The sequence below is a fragment of the Mesoplodon mirus genome (assembly GCF_964341445.2).
Source record: "Mesoplodon mirus genome assembly, chromosome: 9".
NCBI classification, from domain to species: Eukaryota; Metazoa; Chordata; class Mammalia; order Artiodactyla; family Ziphiidae; genus Mesoplodon; species Mesoplodon mirus.
In genome coordinates this window covers 39,601,456-39,629,154 of record NC_138985.1, presented here as the reverse complement: position 1 = coordinate 39,629,154, position 27,699 = coordinate 39,601,456, and the positions used below count along the sequence as shown (strand labels likewise).

The 27,699-nt window shown below is 37.1% G+C and overlaps 1 protein-coding gene across 3 annotated transcripts; it reads right to left on the bottom strand.

Annotated features, from left to right (window-relative positions):
• Window positions 1-1,821: 1,821 nt before the first annotated feature.
• DBF4 (DBF4-CDC7 kinase regulatory subunit) lies at window positions 1,822-27,526 on the bottom strand. Of its 3 annotated transcripts, none has more exons than XM_082632745.1 (12): window positions 27,267-27,526; window positions 25,503-25,675; window positions 18,598-18,777; window positions 16,705-16,755; window positions 15,674-15,743; window positions 15,397-15,473; window positions 12,833-12,869; window positions 11,392-11,437; window positions 8,794-8,922; window positions 8,208-8,322; window positions 5,040-5,164; window positions 1,822-3,027 (listed from the first exon to the last, which is right to left on the bottom strand). In XM_082632745.1, the coding sequence occupies exons 1-12, from the start codon at window positions 27,310-27,312 to the stop codon at window positions 2,034-2,036; spliced, it is 2,043 nt and encodes a 680-aa protein (XP_082488871.1). In that variant the 5' UTR covers window positions 27,313-27,526; the 3' UTR covers window positions 1,822-2,033. The 3 variants fall into 3 exon arrangements, with proteins under 3 accessions (XP_082488871.1, XP_082488872.1, XP_082488873.1); XM_082632746.1 differs by having other exon boundaries at window positions 11,392-11,434; XM_082632747.1 differs by lacking the exon at window positions 18,598-18,777.
• Window positions 27,527-27,699: the final 173 nt, after the last annotated feature.

The following is a 27,699-nucleotide window of genomic DNA, read 5'->3' as shown; positions in this document are numbered from 1 at the left end:
ACACCAGGGGATTGACTTTATGGCGAAGGTGTTGGAGTGAGCCTATGGTCAGGTGGTCCACGGTCTTAACTCAGAATCACCCAGAAGCTTCCTAAATGAGCGAGTATTGGAATGGCCTGTTAAGGCACAGCTGTAGCATTAGCTTGGAGGTGTGGAGGTGATATTTTTGAGGATGGGGTATCAACTAGGATGCAGGATACACTTTGAGTTCAAAACATTTATATGGTGCTATGCCTCTGATGAAAGAATACATGGGTCTGGGAACCAACAGGTGGAAGCAGGAGTGTCCCTACTTGCCATTATTATTCCTGTGTCCCTCCTGTAATTTGTGCTTCCCATCTTAGCAATTCCTGTTGAATTATAAGCTGCAATTACCACCTAGCCCCTTTGGGTTCCTTGTTCCAAGAGACCAGCAGACAAGGAGTCACCATCCTGGTACGAGTAATTGATTCTGATCCATCTTTAATAAAGAACGTGCTGCCCCAGCTGCTGGTAGTACAGGCAGTAGACGGCTTACAGCTGTCTGCTCCTGAAGGAATTCTCATCTGCAGAGCCTCCTTGGCCGGTCATGCCCCGTCTGAGTGGTCATTGAACCATTCAGTGATTTATCAGTCAGCTTCACCTAGCAACTGCGAGATTCTTGTGGGGTCAACTATGTCCAAAGGCACTCGTTAGAAAACATCCTACATGCTAAACTCCATCACAGAGTTTACTTCCTGTGGGAACCCAACCTGTGGAGTTGCCGTTACGACTGTTTTTATGCTGTTTGAAAGTGCTAAGACAAGGTAAAGATTTTATGGGATTACTATTAGGGGTAACTAATGTAGTCTTTGGGACCTCAAAGAGTTTTTGAAAAAAAAAAAACAAAAAACCAACCACTTAATTTATCCCTTCAAAGTTAAAGATGTTTGTTAACAATAAGAGAACGAACTGCTTTTGAAATGGTCACGATATGAGAGCATTTTGAAAATGGCTATTTGTCTGTTGTTACATGAGTTTACTACTGAAAATGATATGTCATTATAAGAACCCTCATACTTATAAATGGAATTTTCTGTCCTGCGTAAAAATCTTCCAAGGGATTTTTTGTTTAAAACATAAATGCATGTATGCACTATAAAGGATATTTCAGTGATCCTCCTTTAAGTACTGGCATGAACAATAAAATTGTTTATTTTAGTTGACAATGTATTCATATAATATTCATTGGCACTAATTTTTATTGTGAACCATCTACTGTTGAGAGTTGAAATTTTCCTGATATTTGAATTTTCTCTAAATTATTGAATCGCCAAGTGACTGACCAAAGGCAATCTGCATGTTTCAAAACATATCTAGTTCATTGCCATTCTTTCCCTTTCTTTTCTTGATACCAAATTAGGGATTAAAGAGAAGAAATTATTTCCAAAGGTAAATAAGAACAGTAGAAAAATTATTTCATTCCATATGCTAGCCTGGTTAAGTTTTTCCCTCATGGCTTCTATTTATCTCTACAAATAACCTAACTTCTCAGTGCCAACACCCTAGCATGGTCCAACTAGTTCACCCTCATGTGTCAATGTTTCTGGTAATAATGATTTCCAGAACTCAGACACTGAAATACAATTTTTCCTTTCTGTATGAAAATTAGGTTTTTAAAAGCAGTATTATGTTATCATGGAAATGTTTTAACAGACAATAGATATAACTAGAATATCTAAATTCATAATGCTACATTTTGATATTCTCAAAATTTCCCTTGAAACTAGTTTTCACTGACATAAAGCAAACTTATTATTCATAATAGTTCTTAGAAAACAATTATGAACATAGTATGCAAAATAAGATGAGTCACAAGTTTATTCTACAATTTTTCTAGAATAGGTATTCAGTTCTGTAGAAAAAAATGCACACATTACCTTTATTAATATTTACATTTCTGTAAACAAAATTGGCAAAACCTCACCCCCAAAACTAAGAATTTTTATACATATTCTTAAAAATTTCAAGAATATGATCTTCATTGCTTCTGAAAGGTATTTATTTTTTTAAATCTAAAAACCAGAAAATGTAGAAGTTGAAGGGGAAGAGAAAAACACTGATAACAGATTTGAATTTTCCTCTTCCCAAATATCTAAAACATCACATATACCATTGTTTTCGGTGTAGCTTGTGAAACCCAAAAATTCTGACTTTTCTTCACTGGTTTGAAATAAGTCCAGTAGAGATTGTACTGATGAGCTACAAATTCTGTTTTCTTCTTGTGGAGTAAGAAATTCAGTTCTTTTCTTATCTAACTCCACATTTGGTTCCAGATTTTCTTTTTTATTTCTTCTAAATAGTATTTTCACTTTCCGATGGATTTTACCAGAAGGTAAACTATCCATATTCTTGATGTCACATGGGTTGGCTTCCTCAGTAGGGCTTTGGCATGGAGCCTTTGCCTGAATTGTTAGGTGCTTCTGTGAACTGTTTATTGCTAACAGATCAGAATCATGATGAAATACTGAACGAAGGTCCTTTTCCTTCATATCCTCTGCTGGAAAAAGCACAGTATCTGACTTTTGTTTTGGTTGAGATGAACTATTATCTGTACTGAAATGAGAAACTTGTACAGATGCCTGTTGCCTATGTGGACGGTGATCCACCCTTACTTCTAAGTCATTTTCATTTATAATTAATTTATGTTCAGGAACATCAAGAATGCATTCCTGTTTATTTTTATATGGAGATAGAGATATAAAATTTAGAGATATAAAATTCTCTTTTATGTCATCTTCAGATAGATTTAACATGGAACATTTATTAGATGTTTTATCATCATGTCTTCTTAATTCACTTGAAGGATGTGGGATGTGTTCTGAAGTAGACATAAACTTTTGTTCAGGTTCCTGGGTTTCTTTATCCAGGAAACCGTGCTCCATCACTTGTATATTTTCCCTGGAGTTTTTCTGAGAAGTATGTTGTAATTCCATCCTTTCTTTAGGTTCAGACTTTTTCAAAACATTTGCAGTAATAGGAGAAAGGGATCCAACACTGTATTTTATTCTTTAGAGGAAAAAGAAAAAAATTAAAATTGCTATCAAAAATTCCTGAGTATTTAAAAACTAAATTAGTAAAAATCTTTAAAAACTGTTTATTAAACTTATTTAACTTAGAAAACACTACAAAAATATAGAACTTTTACTATTTAGCCACATTTACTTTAGATGCTTTTATTCTTTTGGCCGCGCCATGTGGCATGCAGGATCTTAGTTCCCCAACCAGGGGTCAAACCCATGCCCCCTGTGGTGGAAGTGGGGAGTCTTAACCAATGGACTGCCAGGGAAGTCCACTTTAGATATTTTTAAAATAATAAAACTTTACAGATATAGCTAAAAACTTTAGTGTGCCACTCCTTATCCACATTCTTCCACTTCCTCCCAGAGGTAAGCAGTATCTTGACTTTGGTATTTAAAACTACTTTGATCATATAAATCAAAGAAAGATGATAGTAAAGGGATTTGGGTCTGTTCCTAATTTTTTCACTATCCTGAAAAATTTCTTAATTTCTATGCTTTGATTTACATTAATGTTGACTTAGCATGTAGAGAATGAGTATTGGGAAACCTAAGGCAGAAATGGATATTTATTTATATTTAAAAATAAACAATCCAATATTATAGTGAGCCAGAAACCTTATATCATTATACTTCTAAAGATGACAAGTTAGTAATCCTTAAGTTTCACACACAGATTTGACCTGAAACGCTCTTCTTCATGGAGCCTCTTAATACCCTTGGGATGCTAGTTTGTATTAGGCAATCATAAATTACAAAGAGAAAAAAACTTAACAGCTCACTAGTTATGTTTTATGTTATACATGTCACAGATAATGAAGAGAAATATAGAATTCCACCTGCCCCTTCAAAACCAGAATGGTTCCTTTTCTATTTATTTTGTTGATACTTTCACTTAAGACTCCTCTTGAACAAATGGATATAAAACGTAAAAACACTAGTCCAACATCACTCTTCTTTAAAGTCCAGAGATGTTTTAAGTGACTTGTCTATAGAGATAAAAATTGTGCAGATAATAAGACAATTAAGGAATAAACCAGTTTATATATAAGTATTAGTTCAGAATTTTGCTGCAGAATGAGTTTTTAGGGAATTCTAAATTCTTACAGTAGCCCATGTAAGTTTTAATAGTTGGAAATATGCTTCCTCTCCAAATATTAAATCAGTCATGAACAATCATTCTGAATGTTACAGAAATAAGAGGTTTAGGAACTGTTCTACCCAGATATAGCCAAAAAACTTTCTAGTTAATTTTCAGGAGCTGTAGCTTGGTATCATATTTATAGTCTTCTTTATGCCTTAAGATTGGTCTAAAAACAGATATAAGGACTTAAACAACCTATTGAGTTATTACCAATTCTAGGGTATATTCTTCATATGAAAGCATTTCGTTTTTAGATTTATGGGAATAATCTTAATGAGGCTCATTTTGTCAATGTACAGTTACTGTATACTGAACATCACTGTATTCACACTTTATGCAGCTCGGGCCAAATCTGTTCTGCCATCTATTTATTTTTTGTGGTTCACAAAGCCTAAAATATTAACTATATGGTTCTTTATAGAAAAAGTTTGCCAACTCCCCTTTTAGATTATGTTAAGAAGAGAGCCTTAAAAGTAATAATAAGAGGGCTTCCCTGGTGGCGCAGTGGTTGAGAGTCCGCCTGCCGATGCGGGGGACGTGGGTTCGTGCCCCGGTCCAGGAGGGTTGCGCGTGCCACGGAGTGGCTGGGCCTGTGGGCCGTGACCGCTGGGCCTGCGCTCCACAGTGGGAGGGGCCGCAGCAGTGGGAGGCCCGCGTACCCCCCCCCCCCCAAAAAAAGCAATAATAAGGTAAGCATTTTTGGTGGCGGTGGAGGAGGGAGAGAAAAGCAGCAATCAGTTCTTAACCATATTTCTATGCTGAAAATATAATCCTTCTAAGAACAGAAAACATTGGATTTATTTTTAGTTTAATGGTTTAATATTCTTGTAAAATTTAAAACTTGAGTTGATAATTACCTTTTATTTTTAGGCATGTCCCTTTCATATTCCACAAAGTCAAAAACTAACTTAGATATAATGTCATCAACAACTTGATAGTGATTACTCTGCGCAAAGTTTCTGTGTTGCTCACTTAGAAGATGCTAAAATAAAACAAAAAAGTATATAAATCATAATTATATTTTAAAGTAGATACTTTTTTCTAATATTCTCATGCCCCTAAAATTAAGTATCTAATAACTACTCCAAAAAAATATCCTTTATCAGAACTTAAAATAAGTAGAATAAAAGTAACTGCTGAGAAACCACTAAAAGTACTTTGGTTTTTAGTCTTCCATTTTTCAATCAGAAAAGTCAAGTACTAATGAATTAGTAGTTTAAGGGAACTGAAAACCAGTGAGCTACATCAGAAAATGAAGATAAAGCTGAAGAAAAACAACAGTAACATATAGCATTTAGAGTGTGCTAATATTTTTGAAAACAATTCTCTTTACTACTTTATTTTATCCTTATGCAGTTACCACTAAGTAATAAGTAAGGTAGGGCTTATAAAATATTAAATACATGAAATGTTATATAACATACAAGAATCCAAAACAAGAATCTAGAAGAGAGATTAAGTAAAAAAAAGATGAAGTACAACTAATGCTGGGAAGAATAAAAAAAATTTTGAGAATGAAGGAATAAATGATCTCAATTACCCAGTGCTTATGACTGAGTACCGAGAGGCTTTTCTCAATCTTAAGGGTGGTTAAGAACAAAAGTCAACAAGTTCAGTGTATTGGGATAAAACTCAGAGGAAACAAAGTTCCTTCTGAATAGGTGGAATCTCCAGGCTAATTCTATCATTTGTCTATCAATCAGCTGATCAGGAAATTGTAACTAGAAGCCTGTATCAAGGTGATCATGGAAGAACCTCATTTCTGTTTCCCCAGTTTCATATCATTTTAACTTTTTTTTTGGTTATCCATTTTATTATTTTTTAACATCTTTATTAAAAACACGGGAACGCTTCACGAATTTGCGTGTCATCCTTGCGCAGGGGCCATGCTAATCTTCTCTGTATCGTTCCAATTTTAGTATATGTGCTGCCAAAGTGAGCACTGATTTTAACTTGCAATGATTTAATTTTAATTCCAAAAACGAAATTCTTCACTGGTCACAAAAAATACAGTATTCTAGAAATAAACGTATTCCTTCCTTGCTTGCAAAATTTACCATATACAAATTATGTATGCCCAGTAATGTTAAAACTAATGAGAAACGAAACATTAACTTTGTAAGTTCAGATTCTGTTTATTCATGTTCTTGGATGGAAAAATAACTAACTGAACTAAGAAAAACAACTTCCAACTTTTGTGTAGTTCCTCTCTACCTCCACTAACTCTTTTTATTCATCCTTTAAGTCTTGATTTAAATGTCACTTTCTCAGTTGAGCCTTCCTTGTCCCTCATTCTACATTCAGTACTCTATTACCACTGCACTTCATACTTCACTTTTCATCCTACTTGCAAATACATGTTTCATATCTATTTCCTCTGTCAGACCGTAAGATGGTAAAAGGGTAGGGAATATATCTGCCCTGTTTGCTGCTTAATTTCCTGTGATCAAATTTGTTAAATGAATGCCTCGACACAGGTGGAACTGAATCACTGTGAAATCAAAGTTTCAAAAAACAAAACCTTTTCTATATTCTTAGTGACTAGGGATCATATACATGAAAAACTGTAAAAAAAAAAAAAAAAAAAGAAAAATGAAAAAATATCCATCACAGCCTCTACTTTGATTTTCCTTTCTTGTGGTTGATTTTTAGCCCCAACATCCTCTGAGCATCAAATTAGGATCCATAAACTAATATTAAGGAAAACATCCATTTTAGATTAATTTATTGCAACAGCAAAGTAAAATTTCAGGACCAATCTACAATTTAAATTTTCAAAATGATTTTTGGGAAGGGCAAATATTTCTGAGAAAGTTCAGCTTATGATTAAAAATAATTTTAAACTAACTGTATTTTTATACTTTATTATATAAACTGAACACAAAAAACTGACACAAACTTTCAGTTATAAAACAAACTTCCAATTTAGAATCTGAAGACAGAGGTAGTTTATGGATCAGATATTTTCAAATATTTTTTCTCAACTTTCCCACCATCTTCTACCAAAACCAAGCACCAAAACAGATCGTCCTAGTATTTTAAGAATTAACAATTCAAACAATAATAGCTAATATTTAATAAGCACAGTGCCAGGTACTGTCCAAAGTCTCATAGACAGACAGGAAGCCAGGATCCAAACTTGGGCTAGCCTGGATCCAAAGCTCTTGCTCTTTTTATCAGTTTACAAATTGTAACTGTTCCCATTTTTAAAACTTTCTCTTTATCCCATATATATTTTCAACCATTTCTCTTTCTGCTATTTCAAAGAACTGTCTCCACTTTCTTCTCATCCTCCCATTAGTAAATCACTTGCCCATTTTTTAATTGTTAAGGCCTGAAGCATGCAGTGACCCATGACCCACCCTCTCTCCCTCCCAACATCCAAACCACTGCACATCCTCTTGGCCCCGCCTTTACAGTCATATCCGAAAGCTGACTTCTATCACCATCACTCAGTCCAACATCTGTTCTTTGATCCCATCAATCAGTTTCACTTAGCACTTTTGCATTGCTTATTTCAACATTCACGAGTCTTGTTCCCTCAACTTCTCTCAGGTCTCTACTCAAATTACCACCTCATCAGTTAGGTATTCCTTGTCTAGTCTAAATAAATAGCAACACCTTCATTCCTGCTTTATTTTCTCATAGCACTGATCTAATGTTCTCTCTATATACTTCACTATTCTCTTATCCTGTGGCTAGCTCTCTCTCCTCCCCTTCCATAGAATGTAATCTTCACAAGGGTTGCGAATTGGTCGCTTTTGTTCAATGCTGTTCACCCAGAGCAGTAATTGGTACACAGCAGGTGCTCAATAAATATTTGTTGAGTGGATAAAAATGATTTTTCAATACACATTTCCCCACTTTGGGTTCTTAAGATTCAAGATAATTCTATCAAAAAGAAGTATCTACTACTTAATTACCAAGTTGTAAACCACAATCAAAAGAATAAGCTAAAATTTAAACGGCAAATATTATTCATAGTTTTAGAAATATCAACCCTCTAAATACAAAATCACATTTACAGTATCGAGATCTTCGTATTTCTGCAAGCAACATTCACAATATCCCTTTTTTTTCTTCTCTTTTAACTGGAGTTGAACTGGGATTCCACCACATTTATCAGCATCTGTTTGGATCCTGATAGAAATATATGGTAAAAGATTAACCACTGAACGTAAGGAATAATTTAAAAAAATTTAGTCCTCAACTATCAAACAGCATCTGCCATAATTTGCAGAGATTTACATAAACAAATACTTTTAGCCATTTTTCTTTTTAAGAAATTGAGAAGCAAACTGAGAATGTAACGATTATTCTGGAGAATATCTCAGATCACTGAAAAGAAACAACACATTTGAATTATTTGCAAATATTTTTAAGCACCCCCCCACAGCCCCCATCTAAAGTGTCTAAATGTGACATACTTGAAAAAAAGATTCAGACTTTAAATCTAGCAAAGGGGCATTAAAAATATCCAGGGGAGAAAGCACAACAGTGATTAGACACACACACACACACACACACACACACACACACACCATGGCATTAAATGAATGATTTTAAGTATTTGTTTAAAAAGATAAAAAATTACTTGACGGTTAAACCAACCTTAGTTTAACCTGAGTTTGCTTTTGGGTGGTAGATGGCTTATCTACATCAAATGGGCTGGAGGGCTTCTGAACAGAATAGTTTATAAAAGGCATACTGGTCAGCTGAAGATAAAATGGCCTATAAAGCCTACAAGAATAAAAAGACAAATACATGAGAATATTTATGACCAAAGAAAACATGTTTCAAAACATCTTTCAAAACTGAAACTTTGTATCCACATATAAAATAAGTAACTCCCCATTCTCTCTTCCCCACCAGCCCCTGACAATCACCATTCTACCTTGTTTCCATGAATTTGACTACTCTGGGTACCTCATTAGGTGGAATCAGGTAGTATTTTCCTCTTATTTCATTAAGCATAATGTCCTTAAGATTGATCCATGTTGTGGTATGTGTCAAAATTTCATTCCTTTTTAAAGTTGAATAATATTCCATTGTGTGTATATACCATATTATCCATTCATCTGTTGATGAACATCTGGGTTGCTTCTGCCTCCTGGCTATTGTGAATAGTGCTGCTATGAACATGCATGTGCAAGTGCTTCTTCTAAACCCTGTTTTCAGTTCTTTTGGATATATACTCAGAAGTGGAGTTGCTGGATCATACAGCAAGCAGTTCAAAATTTTTGAGGACTCTCCATACGGTTTTCCATAGTGGTTACACCATTTTCTAATCCCACAAACTGTGCATAAAAGTTCCAATATCTCCACACCCTCACCAACACTTTTTTCTTTTTAAAATAGTACCCATCCTAATGGTTGTGAGGTAATAGATTTCTCATTGTGATTTTGATTTGCATTTCTCTGATGATTAGTAATGTTGAACATCTTTTCATATGCTTGTTGGCAATTTGGGTATGTTTGGAGCAATGTCAAGTCCTTTGCCCATTTTTTAATTGGGTCATTTGATTTTCTGTTGTTGAGTTCTTCATATTACCATCTTATTAGATATATAACTTGCAACTATCTTCTCCCATTCTGTGGTTGCCTTCTCACTGTTATGTCTTTTGCACATAGAAATTTATAATTTTGACATAGTCCAATTTAGTTCTTTTGCTTCTGCTTTTAGTGTCATATCCAAGAAATTACTGCCAATTCCAATGTCACAAAGCTTCCCCGTTTTTTCCCTAAGAGTTGTATAGTTTTAGGTCTCTGACTCATTTTGAGTTAATTTTATATATTGTATAAAGTAAGGGTCCAACTTCATTCTTTTGCATGTGGCTATCTAGTTTTCCCAGTACTGTTTATTAAAAAGACTGTCCTTTCCCCACTGAATGTTCTTGGCATCCTTGTCAGCAATCATTTGATCATATATATAAAGATTTACTTCTGGGCTTTTTATTCTATTCCACTGGTCTATACATCTGTCTTTATGTCAGTACCAAACTGTTTTGATTACTGCAGCTTTGTAGTAAGTTTTGACATTGGTTAAGTGTAGACCTCCAACTTTGTTCTTCATTTTCAAAATTACTTTGGGTGTTTAGCATCCCTTGAGATTCCATATGAATTTTAGGACAGATTTTTCTTTTTTTGCAACAAAAGTCACTGGGATTTTGATAGGGATTGCATTAAATCTGTAGATCACTTTGGGTAGTACTGACATCTTAAAATATGAAGTCTTCCAATCCATGAACATGGGCTGTCTTTCCACTTATTGATGCTTCTCTAGGCCTAATTTTATTTTTTTAAATATTTATTTATTTTTATGGCTGTGTTGGGTCTTAGTCGTGGCACATGGGCTCTTTGTTGCGGCATGCAGGCTTTCTCTTCTCTAGTTGTGGTGCGTGGGCTCCAGAGCATGTAGGCTCTGTAGTTTGCAGCACATGGGCTCTATAGTTGAGGTGTGAGGGCTTAGCTGCCCACAGCATGTGGGATCTTAGTTCTCCAACCAGGGATTGAACCTGTGTCCCCTGCATGGGAAGGAGGATTCTTTACCACTGGGCCACCAGGGAAGTCCCTCCAGGCCTAATTTTAAATTGTACTTTTTTTTCTCACAGTAGCACACTTAAAAAAAAGAAGTGTTCAACACAGCTTTGTCACCTCAGTGAGCACCCAAGAGAATTAATCACACATGTCTAAATGAGTAACTAGAATGTCAAGAGAAAGAAATCTAATTCTCCCCATGCCAAATTAGTCTACTTATATCTGTAGTCTTCATTAAGATTATTCTATAGAGCTTCAGAATGAGTTTGGGAAAACTACCAAATTAGATGTTATACTCAGATTTTGTATTTCCAAGTAGTAACTAATAATTTCTTTTTTACAAATGTAGATGCAGTCTTTAAGTAGTAGTTCTAAATCATATAGTATTACCTTTAGCCAGAGAATGGTTATTTGAAATACTGAAAAATGAGTTGGTCTTGTGATTGCTCTAAACTAGATTTTCAAGGAATTATTATCTAAAACCTACTGAAACTTAATTTAGTCCTTGAGCACAAAGTAATGCTACTTTTTGAAACTCTGCCACATGCATATTAATATCATATAAATCTAGCGTAAAGGGACCTAACAGTATTAGCGGGAACAGTTTAATTAGTTAGATTTTCTCCTTTAATATTGTATTTAAATCATACAGATTGAATTTAAGATACTTACTGGCTTACATCTTCCACCTTTACAAAAGGCTTTTTGAGTCTACCTGCTTGGGAATATACAAAACATGATATTAGATGCTTAAAAATCCAGAATTTTTTTTTTTAAACAAAACTACTCTGGCTAAAATAATCCAACTATGTATCCATTATCCATTTCATTTCAATTTGAAGTTTTCAGCCTCAGTTAAGGTATCCTACAATTATAAATCCATTTCCAAAATGACAGGAGCTCTGTCTATATTCTGCGATTCTTGAATGGATCTCCTAAACGATCTATAAGCAGAATTCAGGATTTTGAGCTAGAACAGGAAAAAAAATTTAACTTTTATGTTCACTAATCTCTAACTGAAATGTAACATGTCCTTCAATTTTGCGTATAAGCAAAAGAATCACACAGTAGTATTAGCAGGGCTTGTAATTTTTATTTATTTATTTGTTTAATTTATTTGGTTTTGGCTGTGTTGGGTCTCCCTTGCTGCGCAGGGCTTTCTCTAGTTGCGGCAAGCAGGGGCTACTCTTTGTTGCTGTGCATGGGCTTCTCATTGCAGTGGCTTCTCTTGCTGCGGAGCATGGGCTCTTGGTGTGCGGGCTTCAGTAGTTGCAGCACGCGGGCTCAGTAGTTGTGGCTCACGGGCTCTAGAGCGCAGGCTCAGTAGTTGTGGCGCATGGACTTAGTTGCTCCGTGGCATGTGGGATCTTCCTAGACCAGGGCTCGAACCCGTGTCCCCTGCATTGGCAGGTGGATTCTCAACCACTGCGCCACCAGGGAGGCCCAATGCTTGTAATTTTGATATCAGTTGAAACATATTTTCATATCATATTAGTTACTACAAATATCTCAAAGCATCATTTACACTCATCACTTCAAAACAAAATTACAGTAGCAATTATAATCACTGCTAGAACTTTTTAATGTGTAATAAAAACAAGTATATAACTATTTTATACTGAAAAATATTCTGATAACTGAATTTCAATATAATTAATTTTCTTAGTAATATAATGATAAGAAAAAATGTTTTAAAAATCATGGGCCTCCCTGGTGGCGCAGTGGTTGAGAGTCCGCCTGCCGATGCAGGGGATACGGGTTCGTGCCCCGGTCTGGGAGGATCCCATATGCCGCGGAGCGGCTGGGCCCGTGAGCCATGGCCGCTGGGCCTGCGCATCCGGAGCCTGTGCTCCGCAACGGGGGAGGCCACAACAGTGAGAGGCCCGCATACCGAAAAAAAAAAAAAAAAAAAAAAAAAATCATTATTCTAACAAAGGTCCATAGGCTTTACCAGACTGCCATAGGGGTCAGTGTTCTAAAGAAAAAAAAAGGCTAAGAACCACTGAAAAAGTCATTTAAAGGGTTGGTTACATGATTTTTTAGAAGTTTTTATATGTTTTATTCTATTTTCTAAAAGCAAAACAAACACCCTTAAGGAAATCAAAATACTTACTTCTTGCTTTCTGTGTGCCAATACTTACTCTTTTCCCCTAAAAAAAAATTTATATATAAACATATATATGGTGAAAACAGTGGGCTTGAAAGTACAGTGAAAACAGCTACTGCAATTGCTCAATATCCTCAAGATTAAAAAATCATATAGGAAAACAACTAAATAAAGGAAGGGTGATTATTGCAGTTTCATGGGGAAAAAAAGAGAAAAAACTGCTTTTCAAAATCAACTCAACCAAAGAAATGAAAGAAAACAAAGATCATTCAGGAATTAAGGATTTTAGCCAGTGGTATGGAACTTAGTAATACAAGCTCACTTTTACAATACCCTCAACAAATATTTTGCCTTTTAGCTATAATGTCTTCACAGAAAGAAATGAACCAATAAAGAAAAGGCATGGTTAGTAAAATAATCTAAAAATAGTCATGTAAGTTATTTTTATGCCCTCATTCAGCAAAACCTTTGTGATAAACTCATCAAAGGAATTAGTAAAAAATTTATTAGCCTGTCAATTCCAGTCAAGAAGGAATATGTTCAATATGGTCCCTCCCCACTGATGACAATAAAAACTCTGGACAGAATTTAATAAGCAACTACTTGAGGACTAAAAGTAAACAAAAGCAGATATATTGCAGAAGAAAGACAAAACTTGGAAAAGCTAACTTTAAGGGGGTACATTTCCCATCACCCCCCTCCCCCTTTTCTCTTGCAATGTCTCCTTAAGAATGGACCTCTAGTCATGAGATTCGCAGCAATAGCAGAGCCAGTGGCGATTACTCCTATACAAACCCTATCTTTTTGGCCACAAAGAATCAGGATAGAGGCTCTTGCCGTTAGAAGAATACAAAGGGAATCCCTGTATTATTTCCTCTTTCTTTTTTCTCACAGTTCTGACCTGAGAGTGGGCCCCAGGTATGAAACTGCAGCTGTAAAGGTGCCACAGGCAGCCAAACTTGGAAGCAATCAAGGTGTCTTTCAAAAGGTAAATGGGTAAACTGTGGCACATCCAGATGATGGAATATTCATTGATAAAAAGAAATGAGCTATCAAGTGATGAAAAGATATGGAGGAACTCTGAATGCCTATTACTAACTGAAGAAGCCAATCTGAAGAGGCTACATACTGTATGATTCCAACTATGTGGTATTCTGGAAAAAGTAGAACTATGATGACAGTAAAATGATCAGTCTTGCCAGCAAATATTCTTAACTGGCAACCACAGGATCCTTCCAAAATACCTATCCAACCAGGTTACTCTCCTATTATCTCTCAATAATGTTCCAAACACTTCAAGATAAAATCTAACTGCTTTATAGAGCGTGCAAGGTCCATCTGAACTTGCTAATTTTTCTAGCTTCATTTCCTGTCACTTTCCCACTCAAAGATCAGGTTGTATTATACTGCAGAAAATTTCCAAAACATGCCATCCTACTTATGGCTTCATGTCTTTATATACATTCTTCTATAACATTTGTTTACCTTTTAGGTTCATTTAAGGATTAGGTGAAGAAACAGTGGACCACACAAGAATGTTCTGAGATATGAGAACTATAAGAAAGCAAAGGGAGGAGAGAAGTTCCAGATGAAAGTAAGTTCAAGGAGGAAGTGAACAATAGCTGAGAGAACCAATATGACTGGTTTTTAAAAAGTGTACACTTGATTTGCCAGATTGGTCAGTAGTTTTATACCTCATAGGTTGAAGAGTGAATGGGAAGTGTAAAAGTGGAAATGTGAGATGTCTGGATAAATAAAGACTGAATAGTTGGTAGGGACGAGAGGTCAAGGAAGGTTTTATTGTATTTGTTTTAAAGCAGAGGTCCCTAACCTTTTTGGCACCAGGGACCAGTTTCATGGAAGACAATTTTTCCACAGGGGTGGGGTTGGGGGCTGTTAGTTCAGACGGTAATGGGAGTGATGGGGAGCGACAGACGAAGCTTCACTTGCTTGCCTGCTGCTTACCTCCTGCTCTGTGGCCTGGTTCCTAACAGGACCCCTGTTTTAAAGGATAGAAGAGGCTTGATTCTATATAGAGGGTTTGAGGGGGAAGCTAGTTAAAAGGGAAGAAACTGAAGATATGGAACATTAGGTGTAACAGATAACAATGCCCAATGCACTTGTTTAACAAATATTTTGTGGTCAGGCCACACAGTCAAACTATATGACAAGATTTATAGAGCAGTTGAACAGTAAGCCTACTTCCTATTTATGTTCCCAGAAGGAGTATATTATACATACCAGGAGCTTCTCATGTAATATGTTAATTGTGCTGTTTTCCTTCAGAATGAACAAAAATATGTTTTCTTGGTTGTAGCAGCAACCAAAGAAGAAAACAAAACTATGCCACCATCCCTGGAACAACTTTTACCTCATGAGTAAATCCTAAAGTAAAATGATATGCAACAATTTATTCAAATGATGGAAACATGCATATAGTACACAGGATTACTCCTAGGATATTCTGGCAGTAATATTTTCCACTTGGCAAAAAAATTTATAGATACATAAATAAAAACCAAGCTTACCATTTTCTTTAATTAGTTTAAAAATTAAGGAAAATAACATACCCCATCTCTTACAGAAGTACTTGATTTCTTGAGTAAATACAATTCTTTTTTCTTTTGTTCAATGTAGCATCTAATGTCTTTATTAAAAGAAAGAAGGGTTTAAGATTAGCATTTTTACCTTTGGAGTTAACCGCTGCTATTTTTATAATTGTAGTAAATTTAGATGAAAGAATTACCCTTACAGGTATCTCTTGCTATCAGAATTCTATCTAAAATTAGGAATGAAGAGACAGACACTTATAACAAATATTGTCAAAAGCAATAATAAAATCCTTACCATCAATATGAAGAATTTTTACTCCCCATGATAAGGCGTTTGATAATATACTGTTTGAAGGAATAAAATCCTGTTAAAAAAAAGTTTGATAGTTTTTTATAGGAAATTACTATTTTAAATGAGCTAAATTAAAAATATTATCTGAAGCTTAATGTCACTGAGATGGTTATTCAGAACAGACCCTATACAGTTACAATAGCCATGAGGACATAAGTTTTTTTCTTCTGAAATTTCTAAAACTATTTCTGTTTAATATACTCCCATATTTTTTTTTCTTTTTGTGGTACGTGGGCCTCCATATTTTTTTTTCTTTTTGTGGAACGTGGGCCTCTCACTGTTGTGGCCTCTCCCGTTGAGGAGCACAGGCTCCAGACGTGCAGGCCCAGCGGCCACGGCTCACGGGCCCAGCCGCTCTGCGGCATGTGGGATCTTCCAAGACACGGGGCACGAACCCGTGTCCCCTGTAGTGGCAGGTGGACTCCCAACCACTGCGCCACCAGGGAAGCCCTACTACCATATTCTTGACAATTAATGTACCCTGTAGCCTTACAGTTAATAGTTTCAAGAAATTATTTCTTTTAAAGACACAAAAATGCCACAGGCTTCAGAAGTGTCCAGTAATATTTTAAAAGGCCACAAGATGGAGGCGTTTCTTCATGAAAAGCAGATTCTGTTCTTTATGAGATACCTGCTGATATTTAGGCTTTTCCTATTAAAAATGAGGAAATGATTTCAAGAACATCTCTCTTTTACACTTCAGTTTTTTTTTTTTTTTTTTTGCGGTATGCGGGCCTCTCACTGCTGTGGCTTCTCCCGCTGCGGAGCACAGGCTCCGGACGCGCAGGCCCAGCGGCCATGGCTCACGGGCCCAGCCGCTCCGCGGCATGTGGGATCCTCCCTGATCGGGGCACGAACCCATGTCCCTTGCATCGGCAGGCGGACTCCCAACCACTGCGCCACCAGGGAAGCCCCCTACACTTCAGTTTTTAGTAATAGAATATACACTGTGAATTTTAAAAATTCCTACTTACATGGTCCTTGATAGCTTTTTCAACTAATAATTTTCCTCTGCTCAAACACACCTATAAAAAGACCAGAGAACAATAGTTATAACATAGTGCCTCACTGGAAAAAATTTTAAAAAGATAAAATAGCTAAAGCAAGTAGATAAAATTTAAAGATGAATTTTAATATAAATATGAAATTTAAAATACATAAAGTTTATTTGTACAAGTCTTAATGACCATCAACATAATAAATGTACAGTAAAAAGTGATTTCCTTAGGGTCTTTGTTTGTAGTAAGATCTTGTATTAAAAAGTTTGTTTCTTCTTTTTTTGGTAGAGCCTAAACTCAGCTTAATGAGACCCAAGGTCAGTTCTGTAGTAAATGTCATTCAACATGAAAAATAAAATAGGTTGATCTGAAATTCTATCTATAATTTAAATAGTAAGTTTACATTTTAATTTCCTTTTTAACCAAAGATCTAAGGATATGAGTAAACCATATATACTATTTTTACATAGTATTTCACTTTTTAAACAAAACACTAGGAAAAGCAGTTGAAACGCTAATAGCAGCATTTAATTTGGAACTAGTCACTGGTGTACAACCTTGTTCCTCAAAAAAGCATTAACTGAAAGAATGCATGAGGCTTCCTTGGTCTCTTCTTCTTTGACTTTTTTTCTTCTTTGTATTTGTCTCTTTTTTTCCCAAGAGGTATCTTTTATATAACAATCACTTCTTTTACCTGTTCTCTCCCGCTCCCATTTTTCCCTGCTTTCCAAACGGCTGCAGTAGATAAGTTGGGGAGGATATTTTTTTAATTTATTTAAAAAATTTATTTATTATTTATTTTTGGCTGCATTTGGTCTTTGTTGCATTGCGTGGGCTTCTCACTGTGGTGGCTTCTCTTTTTGCAGAGCACAGGCTCTAGGTGCGCAGGCTCAGCAGTGTGGCTCGCGGGCTCTAGAGCACAGGCTCAGTAGTTGTGGCGCACGGGCTTAGTTGCTCCGTGGCATGTGGGATCTTCCTGGACCAGGGATCGAACCTGTGTCCCCTGCAATGGCAGGCAGATTCTTAACCACTGTACCACCAGGGAAGCCCTGGGGAGGATATTTTAAAATAATTAATTTCAATCTAAAAATGAGATAAACACTATTTTTCAATCTCTTTCCCTTTTCATACCCAATTAAATCAATTTAATTTATCCTTCACTGTATCTTACAACTTACTGGCAACTGAGTGGTAGGGATATGATGTTAGTAATTCTAGTACAGGGGTTGGTAAACTTTTTCTTTAAAGGGCCAGATAGTACATGTTTATATGGCTCTGCAGGCCATATAGTCTCTGTTGCAACTATCCCATTCTGCCTTTACAGCAGTAAAGCAACCAGTCAATATGTAAATGAATGGTATGTCTCTGTTCCAGTAAAACTTTACTTATGGACAATGAAATCTGAATTTCACATAATTGCCACTTGTCACAAAGTATTCTTTGGAATTCTTCCCCAACCACCTGAAACTGTAAAATCCATGCTTAGCTCGCAGGCTGTAAACAAACAGGCGGCAGGCTGGATTTGGCCCATGGGCCATAGTTTGCTTACCCCTGCTCTGAAGCAAACAAAAGGTTTCTATTCCTTCTTTAAAAATGATCTGCTGTCACTCTTTAGTTGTAAATTACTCTAAAAATAAAAGCCATCACTAAATGCAAGGGCATATTTTAGGAATCAGAGTGTGACTACACAAGCACTATTAGGAGAAAAATCACCTTTCTATATACAACAGCAACCTTATTAATGACTGGAAAGCCACACTTAATGTAGATATTATTCTACCTAAGTGAACTCTGCTATCAGCCCACTCTTGAAAATTATAAAATCCTGTAGCCTTTCCCAGAGTCTCAAAGCATATTTCAGAGACTTACTGTATCTGGAGACTTAAATGAACTTCCATCATGGCTGGGATGAGGTGATGTGGTTTCTGCAGTATATGCAGATTCTGGACTTGGTACAGGAGAAATTTGTCCCAAGGTTTGTGCAAATTTAGCTTCCTTTTTATTTGAAATAAGATAACTGATATCTTTGCTGAGAAATTCTTCAACTCGCTAAAGGAAAACAAAGTATTTTTAAGTAAGTCATATAAACCATAAACTGTTTCATATGCTAGGCACAGTAGAAAATGCCAATTTGATGCATTTTAATATTCTAAATTTCTATACTGTATTATTCTGAACCTAGAGTTCTGAGAAAGTACAATGAGAATTCTAATAACACAACAACAGCACGTAGTTTATATATCATAATTAGTTTAATCCACATAACAACCCATAATACTAATATTATCCTTATTTTGTGGAGAAGAAAACAGAAGTTAAGTGACTTACCTTGAGGGTTACACCAGTAGTAAGAGAATTTGAACACAGGTACTCTTTTTTTTTTTAACCTTAATTTTTTTTTAATTGAAGTATAGTTGATTTACAACGTTGTGTGAACATAGGTATTCTGTTTCATATCCATGCTCTAAAGCACTACTGTCCAATAGAACTCACTGTAATGATGGAAATGTTCTTTATCAGCATTGTCCAATATGGTAGCAACTGCCACATGTGACTAGACTACCTGAAGTGTAATTAATGTGACTGAATTTTAAACTGTGTTAATTTTAATTAACTTAAATTTCAATAGCCACATGTAGCGAATGGCTACAATACTGGATAGCACAATTCAAACTTAGAAAGTTATAACATCTTTCCTTAAGGCTTCAACTATTAAAAGGTAGGAAACCCTTACTTTTAAGAGTGTATGACTGAGACTTCCCTGGTGGTGCAGTGGTTAAGAATCTGCCTGCCAATGCAGGGGACATGGGTTCGATCCCTGTTCCAGGAAGATCCCACATGCTGTGGAGCAGCTGAGCCTGAGTGCCACAACTACCAACGCTGGGGGCCCTAGAGCCCAGGCGCCACAACTACTGAAGCCCAAGGGCTCTCAGGCCCCCGTACCACAACTACTGAGCATGCTGCAACTACTGAAGCCCACACGCAGCAATGAAGACCCAACGTAGCCCACCCACCCAACCCCCAAAAAAGTGTATGACTGCTTTGAAGAGAATTTCCCTAGTTTGAAAACCACTGCTTAAATGTCTGAATTTATAAACACATGTACCAAATAAGTCAGTGTTGAAAATCACTGCCATCCAAAGGCAGGAAAATGAAGTAGAAAAAATACTATTAATCATTAACTATTTGCATAAATGAGAGACTCAAAATATTTTAAGCAGCTGTATCTAATTTCTGTAGGGTCTCACAACATAAATGAAGAAAATAAAAAATGAAGCAAAGTATATAATTAGTTAATTTCATCTAAGCATTAAGCACAATTTGTTGCTAAGACCAGGAGCTGCCTTGGTTAAATGCAAATCATTACTTCCTTTTTTTCTGAGTAACATTTTCATCCACCAGTAAATAAAGTACCTTTATATATTCTAAGGATGACAGACTCAAATGCCCACAAGGGCCAGCAAGAATACAAATGAACAATTACACATCAAGTACTCTTTTCATCTCCATAAATATGTGGCCCCAGCACTGCCAGAGATTCCAGTTTTTCAAGAGAAGCCCAATCTCCCACCCATTAAAAAAAAAAATTGTGATAAAATACGTAACATAAAATTTACCATTTAAGCCACTTTTGAGTGTACAATTCAGTGGCATTAAGTATATTCACAATGTTGTATAACCTTCCCCATTATCCATCTCCAGAAGTTTTTCATCATTCTAAGCTGAAACTGTACCCATTAAACAATAACTCCCCATTTTCCCCTCTTGCCAGCCCCCTTTTTCTTTAAGTAAATTTATTTATTTGTTTATTTTTGGCTACATCGGGTCTTTGTTGCTGTGCGCGGGCTTTCTCTAGTTGCGGCGAGCGGGGGCTACTCTTTGTTGCGGTACGCGGGCTTCTCATTGCGGTGGCTTTTCTTGTTGCAGAGCATGGGCTCTAGGGTGCACAGGCTTCAGTTGTTGTGGCACACAGGCTCAGTAGTTGTGGCTCGCAGGCTCTAGAGTGCAGGCTCAGTAGTTGTGGCGCATGGGCTTAGTTGCTCTGTGGCATGTGGGATCTTCCCAGACCAGGGCTTGAACCCGTGTCCCTTGCATTGGCAGGTGGATTAACCACTGCGCTACCAGGGAAGTCCCTTGCTAGCCCCTTTTAATGCTTACTTTTCTGTTTCTATGGATTTGATAATTCTAGGTACTTCATATAAGTGGAATCCTGTATTTGTCCTTTTGTGTCTGGTTTATTTCATTTAGCACAATGTTTTCAAGATTCACTCATGATGTAGCATGGATCAGAATTCCATTCCTTTTCAAGGTTGAGTAATATTCCATTGTATGTATAAACCATGTTTTGTTTATCCATTCACCTGCTGATTAACATCTGGGTTGTTTCCACCTTTTGGTTATTGTGAATAATGCTGCTATGACCATGGGTATACAAGTATCTCTTCAAGACCCTGCTTTCAGTTCTTTTGGGTATATACCCAGAAGTGGAATTGCTTGATCATATGGTAATTCCATTTTTAATTTTTTGAGGAAACAACATAATGTTTTCCATAGCAGTTGCACCATTTTACAATCTCACCAACAGTTCACAAGGGTTCCAGTTTCTCTACATCCTCACCAACACCTATGTTGATAGTGGCCATCCTAACGGATGTCAGGTGGTACCTGTGTTTTTTTTAATTGAAATATAGTTAATTTACAGTGTTGTGTTAGTGTCTGGTGTACAGCAAAGTGATTCAGTTATACATATATATATATTCTTTTTCATATTCTTTTCCATTATAGTTTATTACAAGATATGGAATATAGTGCCCTATGCTATACAGTAGGACCTTGTTTACCTATTTTGTATATAGTAGTTTCTATCTGCTCATTTCTAACTCCTAATTTACATCCTCCCCCGACTCTCCCCTTTGGTGATCATGAGTTGGTTTTCTATGTCTGTCTCACCGTTTTTGATTTGTATTTCCCAGTGATTAGTGATGTTGCACATCTTTTCATGTGCGTATTGGCCATCTGTATGTATCTTCTTTGGAGAAATGTCTATTCAAGTCCTTTGCTCATTTTTTAACTGGGTTGTTTTTTGTTGAGTTGTAGTAGTTCTTTATATTCTAGATATTAATCACATAGATGTCTGGGTTGCAAATATTTTTTCTCTCATCACGTGGGTTGTCTTTTCAGCCTCTCGATAGTTTCCTTTGACGCACGAAATCTTCTCATTTTTCTTAAGTCCAGTTTACCTGTGTTTTCATTTGCTGTCTGTGCTTTTGGTGTCATAGTCACGGACTCAACGCCAAACCTAACGACATGAAGATTCTCCCCAGTACTTTCCTCTATGGGTTTTAGCTCTTACATTTTAGATCTTGATCCGTTTTAATTAATTGTAGCACATAATGTACAGTAAGGGTACAACTTCATTCTTTTGCATGTTGATATTAAGTTTTCCTAGCATCAGTTGTTGAAAAGATTATCCTTTCCCCACTGAATGGTCTTGGCACCCCCGTTGAAAATCAGCTGACTATATGAGAGGATTTCTGGGTTCTCTCTTCTATTGCATTGGTCTACATGTTTGTCCTTATGCTAATATGACACATTTCCCTTGGTTTTCCATTTCCTGTACCTCGAGTTATAAGTCTTTAATAATGAAAAATATCTTTTACAATCTGGTCCCAATGTAACACTGTTTCTTGCCATATCCCCCATCTAAATCCCAAGCTCAAGTCATACTCTAATATTAGCAGTTGCTCAGACAAACCACACAGACCTATATTTTAAATATGTTCTTTCCTCTATTTAGTTTGTTCATTTTACCTGGTATATTCCTACTAGGCTTTCAAGACTCAGCTCAAATTTTATTGCTGCTATAAATCCAAAAGGCAGAGTTAATATTTCCATTTCTGTATTCTAGTGGCAATTTCTACATAACTTCTGTTAAAGCACTGACAATGCTATACTGTAATTTATTTATTTAGGTTTCTGATGTTCCCATAGACTGAGAATTCCTAGAGGATTAGACTACATCTTATTTTTGCACTCCCCAGCATCTAAAATAGCGCTAGCATATGGGAGACACTGGTGGAATAATTTCTGAATGAATTTCCATATGCCCAAATCATAACCATTCTTCAAAGCTGAGTTCAACTTGTGTCTGTACAATGGCCTCCAAGATTCCTTAGCTGGAAGTAAATCTTTCCCTCTTATAACATTCTATATTACAATTAATTGTACCAGTGCCATCTCTGCTTAGATTAGAAATTGAGGGTGGGATGGACATCAGATTCATTTTTGAATCTACCGAAATACTTAATACTTTGTCTTGTACTGTTGACTTAGTTTTATCATGGCCTTTAATTTATTAGCTACTGTGGAATCTAGGTCTTTAAAAGAGTAAACTCAAAACTTATTTTCTGATGACTCAAGGTCACACTGAACATCCAAAACAAGTAATTCTGTCCTCAAGTTCATGAGGGCAGAACTATGCCAAGGTATCTTACCCTACATCTCTTTTCTTCTCCAGCTGTCTTATTTTAGCCCAAACTGTTTAGATATGGGCCTAAGCATGGTTGGTTTTACAACAGCAACCTTTCCTGCCACTATCAGAGATATTCCCCCATTATGTCAGCACTTCACTGATGTGCTCTCAGTGGTTGAATCTTCAGAAGTGTACTCTCCAAATAAAAGGTGTATTTAGGGGCTTCCCTGGTGGCACAGTGGTTGAGAGTCCGCCTGCTGATGCAGGGGACACGGGTTTGTGCCCCAGTCCAGGAAGATCCCACATGCCGCGGAGCAGCTGGGCCCGTGAGCCACGGCTGCTGAGCCTGCGCGTCCGGAGCCTGTGCTCCGCAATGGGAGAGGCCGCAACAGTGAGAGGCCCGCGTATCGCCAAAAAAAAGGTGTATTTAGATGTTTTCATTCAGACTAGAAAAAACAAATGCATAAAATGGACAGTTTAAAAAAAGATGACACTGTTAATAACCTGAGGCAAAATAAATTACAAATGGTTAAAGGAACTAAGTAATCCTAAAAATTAATAAGCAGTCCTTTTGCGGAAGATCAATATTTAACTACACATTTCTTAAAGTTGAATCTTAAAACTTAAATTAGTGTATAGAAATCAAAGTTCCTTTATAGCTCCCATACGAGATCTTCGTAATAGTCTTTTTCAGTGATAGAAATAGTACTGTGCTAGGACAGAAATCATGACATCATGAATTATTGGAAAGATGGTGTGGGGGGAGATCAGAATTTGATTAAAAAAATCTTAGGAAAAATTAAAGAATAAAGTCAATTAATCAAATTCAGTTGAAAATCCACAGCTTTGGGGAAAAATCTGGAAACTTATGACATTAATATTCTCCTCATTTCATTGACCTACTTCAAACCATTTTAGGATAAAAATTTGACGTGTATAAAACCAACTTTCAGCTCTCTCTCAGCTATTATCTAACGCATAAGTGAATTCAAAATTTGTTTCTTGCAAGTGCCTCAGGAACTGCTATGGGGATGAGAGGAGAGAGAAAAAGGGGGTAGGGCAGGCAGTCCCTGCACTAGCTTCTACACTGCTGTTTCAGCTACAGCAATTCCCTTTTTATTGACTTCACACATTGGACTTCTGAACATGATTTTGTTTGAAGGGTTCCACTGCTAAAAACACAAATCTAAAATTACTGACTTAGATTAGAAGGGTTAATGAGTTTTTCCATCATATTTAAGAAAGCTCTCAAACCATATCAGATAGCTACTTTGTAGCCACTGATTGCTAGAGGAATAGAATGGTGCAGTAGCATGTGAGTCCAGGTATTAGGCTGATTCTACCCTGGGTCAGTCACATACTTCTCTGGACACTTACGTACTTAATTTTTAAAATAAGGGATCTTTACTCAGTGATGGCAGGTTATAAAACATGAACTTTAGGAATGCAGTCATATGGTCATTATGGTACATACTACTACTATGACAAATGTGTGACAATGTTTTATTTTAAGAAAATGAATAGCAAAAAAGTAGAATAGCTTTTCAAAGACAGTTAAGTGAAGTATCATCAATAAACGATTCCAAAAAACTTGTTACATGTTCTGCAAGTTTCTATTCTAGTAATGGCAGGATTTGTTCATATTATTCAAAAAATGTTAACCATGACAAAGTGCAGCAGAAATCTTTGAAGCAGGAATAATCAGGAAATAAATTAATAAAATCTTAACCTTGCTAAAATTTACCCAGTATTACCCTTAATCCTAAGAAAATCTTAGAATTTTACCTAAATTTTCTAATTTCCTAATCATTTACTCAATGTATAAGGTAGGAAAGAAGCACGTTTTCCATATTTATAATCCAAAATCGTTCCCTTAATGACATTCATTCTGTTGAGACTGTATCAGTCAAGAGAAATTTTAACTCTTTGTGGTTTGAACAGGTTTTCCTTGTTCTATAAATAACATCTTACTTTTATGTAGCTTCCCAATAATCATAATCAAGGAGTTCCTGCCATCTGGAGAACATCCCAACATTACAATGAGAAGGCAATCAGCAACTCCTCCAGGACAAGGGAGTCTCATTTTTCACAATTGTGAACTTCACACCAGACTAATAATCACAGAAACCTCAAAGTTTTGTCAGCCTACAAAAGGTTAAAACAAATGACTGTTCATTAATGATAAACAGCTGATAAAAATTTTAAGCTTGGTGCTTATAAGTTTTTTTCCAAAAGGAAAATGTTAAATGATTACAAATTAGAAAGTTTTCCTTTTTTGTTACAGTGTATGGTTTTGACTTACCCCTCCCAGATCCTTAATGTCCTTTTGCAGTTTTTCAGATATGGTGACAGAAGGTAAGTCAATGTAAAATACTTTACCCCAGAGTGGCTTATATTTGGATTTTTCTGGTTTGTTATCAGTTTTCAGAGATTTCAAAGATGGTCGGTTTTTTTCATTTTTGACTTGGATTCCACCTATTGTTTAAAAAACTTAGAATTAGATCATGTTTTACGCAGACAGAAAATTTCTACTGTTTTAAAAGTATTTGTTTATATGATAATATCACAGAGAGAAAAATCTTTATAATCCTACTAATTTAGCAGTCATTAACATTTTTATATTTCTTTGTATTATCACTTAGGATAAAGGCAAAATACTCTATTTTAACAGATACTATATGTCGCAAAACGACTACTATTCACAGTCAACAGTTGACTCTGCAGGAAATATTCATGTGTTTATTCGTGTTTTATGCATTAAGGCAGTGAACTATGTAAAACCAATTTGAAAGAGTTTTCCTAGTATGTAAACTGCATGGAGTATTTACTCAATAAATACTCATGGAGCGTCTGCCATTCTGTTGAACACTCACAACTGGTACTTAAAATGTTGAACATTTAATAATACAAGAAACCTGTTACTCAGAATGACCTAGACCTCAAAGGTTCCTGACTGCTCAAGGTTGAGTTTCACATAGAGTCGGTGTATATATTAAGAAGAACTCAATGGTCCATTTGAAGAACCAAATCACCATTCATTTCATTCTTTCCTTTGAAAACATATCAGACCCAAACAGCTGCTTAAAAATTAACTTTAAGAACTCAATCTGTTCATAAGTAGGAGACCACATATACACACTATACATATCAATATATACCCACACACACTATACATGTTAAAAAGAAAAACAGGGCTTCCCTGGTGGCGCAGTGGTTGAGAATCTGCCTGCTAATGCAGGGGACACGGGTTCGAGCCCTGGTCTGGGAAGATCCCACATGCCGCGGAGCAACTAGGCCCGTGAGCCACAATTACTGAGCCTGCGCATTTGGAGCCTGTGCACCGCAACAAGAGAGGCTGCGATAGTGAGAGGCCCGCGCACCGCGATGAAGAGTGGCCCCCGCTTGCCACAACTAGAGAAAGCCCTTGCACAGAAACGAAGACCCAACACAGCCATAAATAAATAAAAATAAAAATAAAAAAAAAGAGTTCCAATTTCAACGGTCAGATACTCAAAAAAAAAAAAAAAAAGAAAAACAGGCTGCAATACTTTACCAAATAGAAGTGATTGAAAATGAAAGTTTGCTCGTTTCTGTCTGTAATGTTGAAAACAGCAAAGGTGTGTTTGAAATACAAACACTTTCCCTCAACTTCATGAGTAAGGCCAAAAATCCACCCATAATCACCCAGTTTAATCAGGAAGCGAAAAGCCCCGAGCACATCTGCATTTAAATCGAGGCTCAAGCGGCAGCCTCAAAGGCTCGCAGCATCTGTGGGAGCCCCGGCGGGTTCCCGGGTCCCGCATTGTCTTCTAGTTTTATAACCGACGGCGCTACGGGGAATTTGCGGCCGAGGCTGGAGCGTGGAGAGCGCCAGGGGCCGGGCCGGGATCCGTTCCCTTCCTAAGGCAAAACCCTGAAGCAAGCCTTCCTTCAGGCCAGAGCAGGATGAACGTGTCAGAAGAGAAAAGAAGCAGAGATCCAGCGCGAGAACTCTGAAGAATCAATTATGGAACCAGGAGGGAAGGAAAGGATTAAAGGGACTGCAGCCGGAGGAGGGGCTTCGTACCCTGGAAATGTCCTCTGCTGTGGATCCTCATGGCTCTGGAGTTCATGGCAGCCGCCCGGCACCTACATGCTGAGTCCGGAGAGGGTGTCGCGCCGGGCGGCCGCGGAAACACGGCTCCTCAAGGCCCGTTGACCGGCCGGTAGCCTCTTCCCTTCCGCTGGCCACCACACCCACGCAGTAGAGGTGCCGCGTCTGCCCGCCGGGTTTCCGGGGGCTGAATGCGGCCTCAGGGCGCGAAGGAGGAAGTGGCAAAGCACAAACGAGTGGGCTGCGGCGGTTGAAGATTTGAAAACGCGTCACGCGACCGCGGCGCCGATACGCGCGCCCCGCCCCGTCTCACGCCGCGCGCCCCGCCCCCTCTCACGCCGCGCGCCCCGCCTCGCGCTCTCCCCCATGTGCTCGCGTCGCGCGCCCAGCCCCTTGGTGCCCGCCT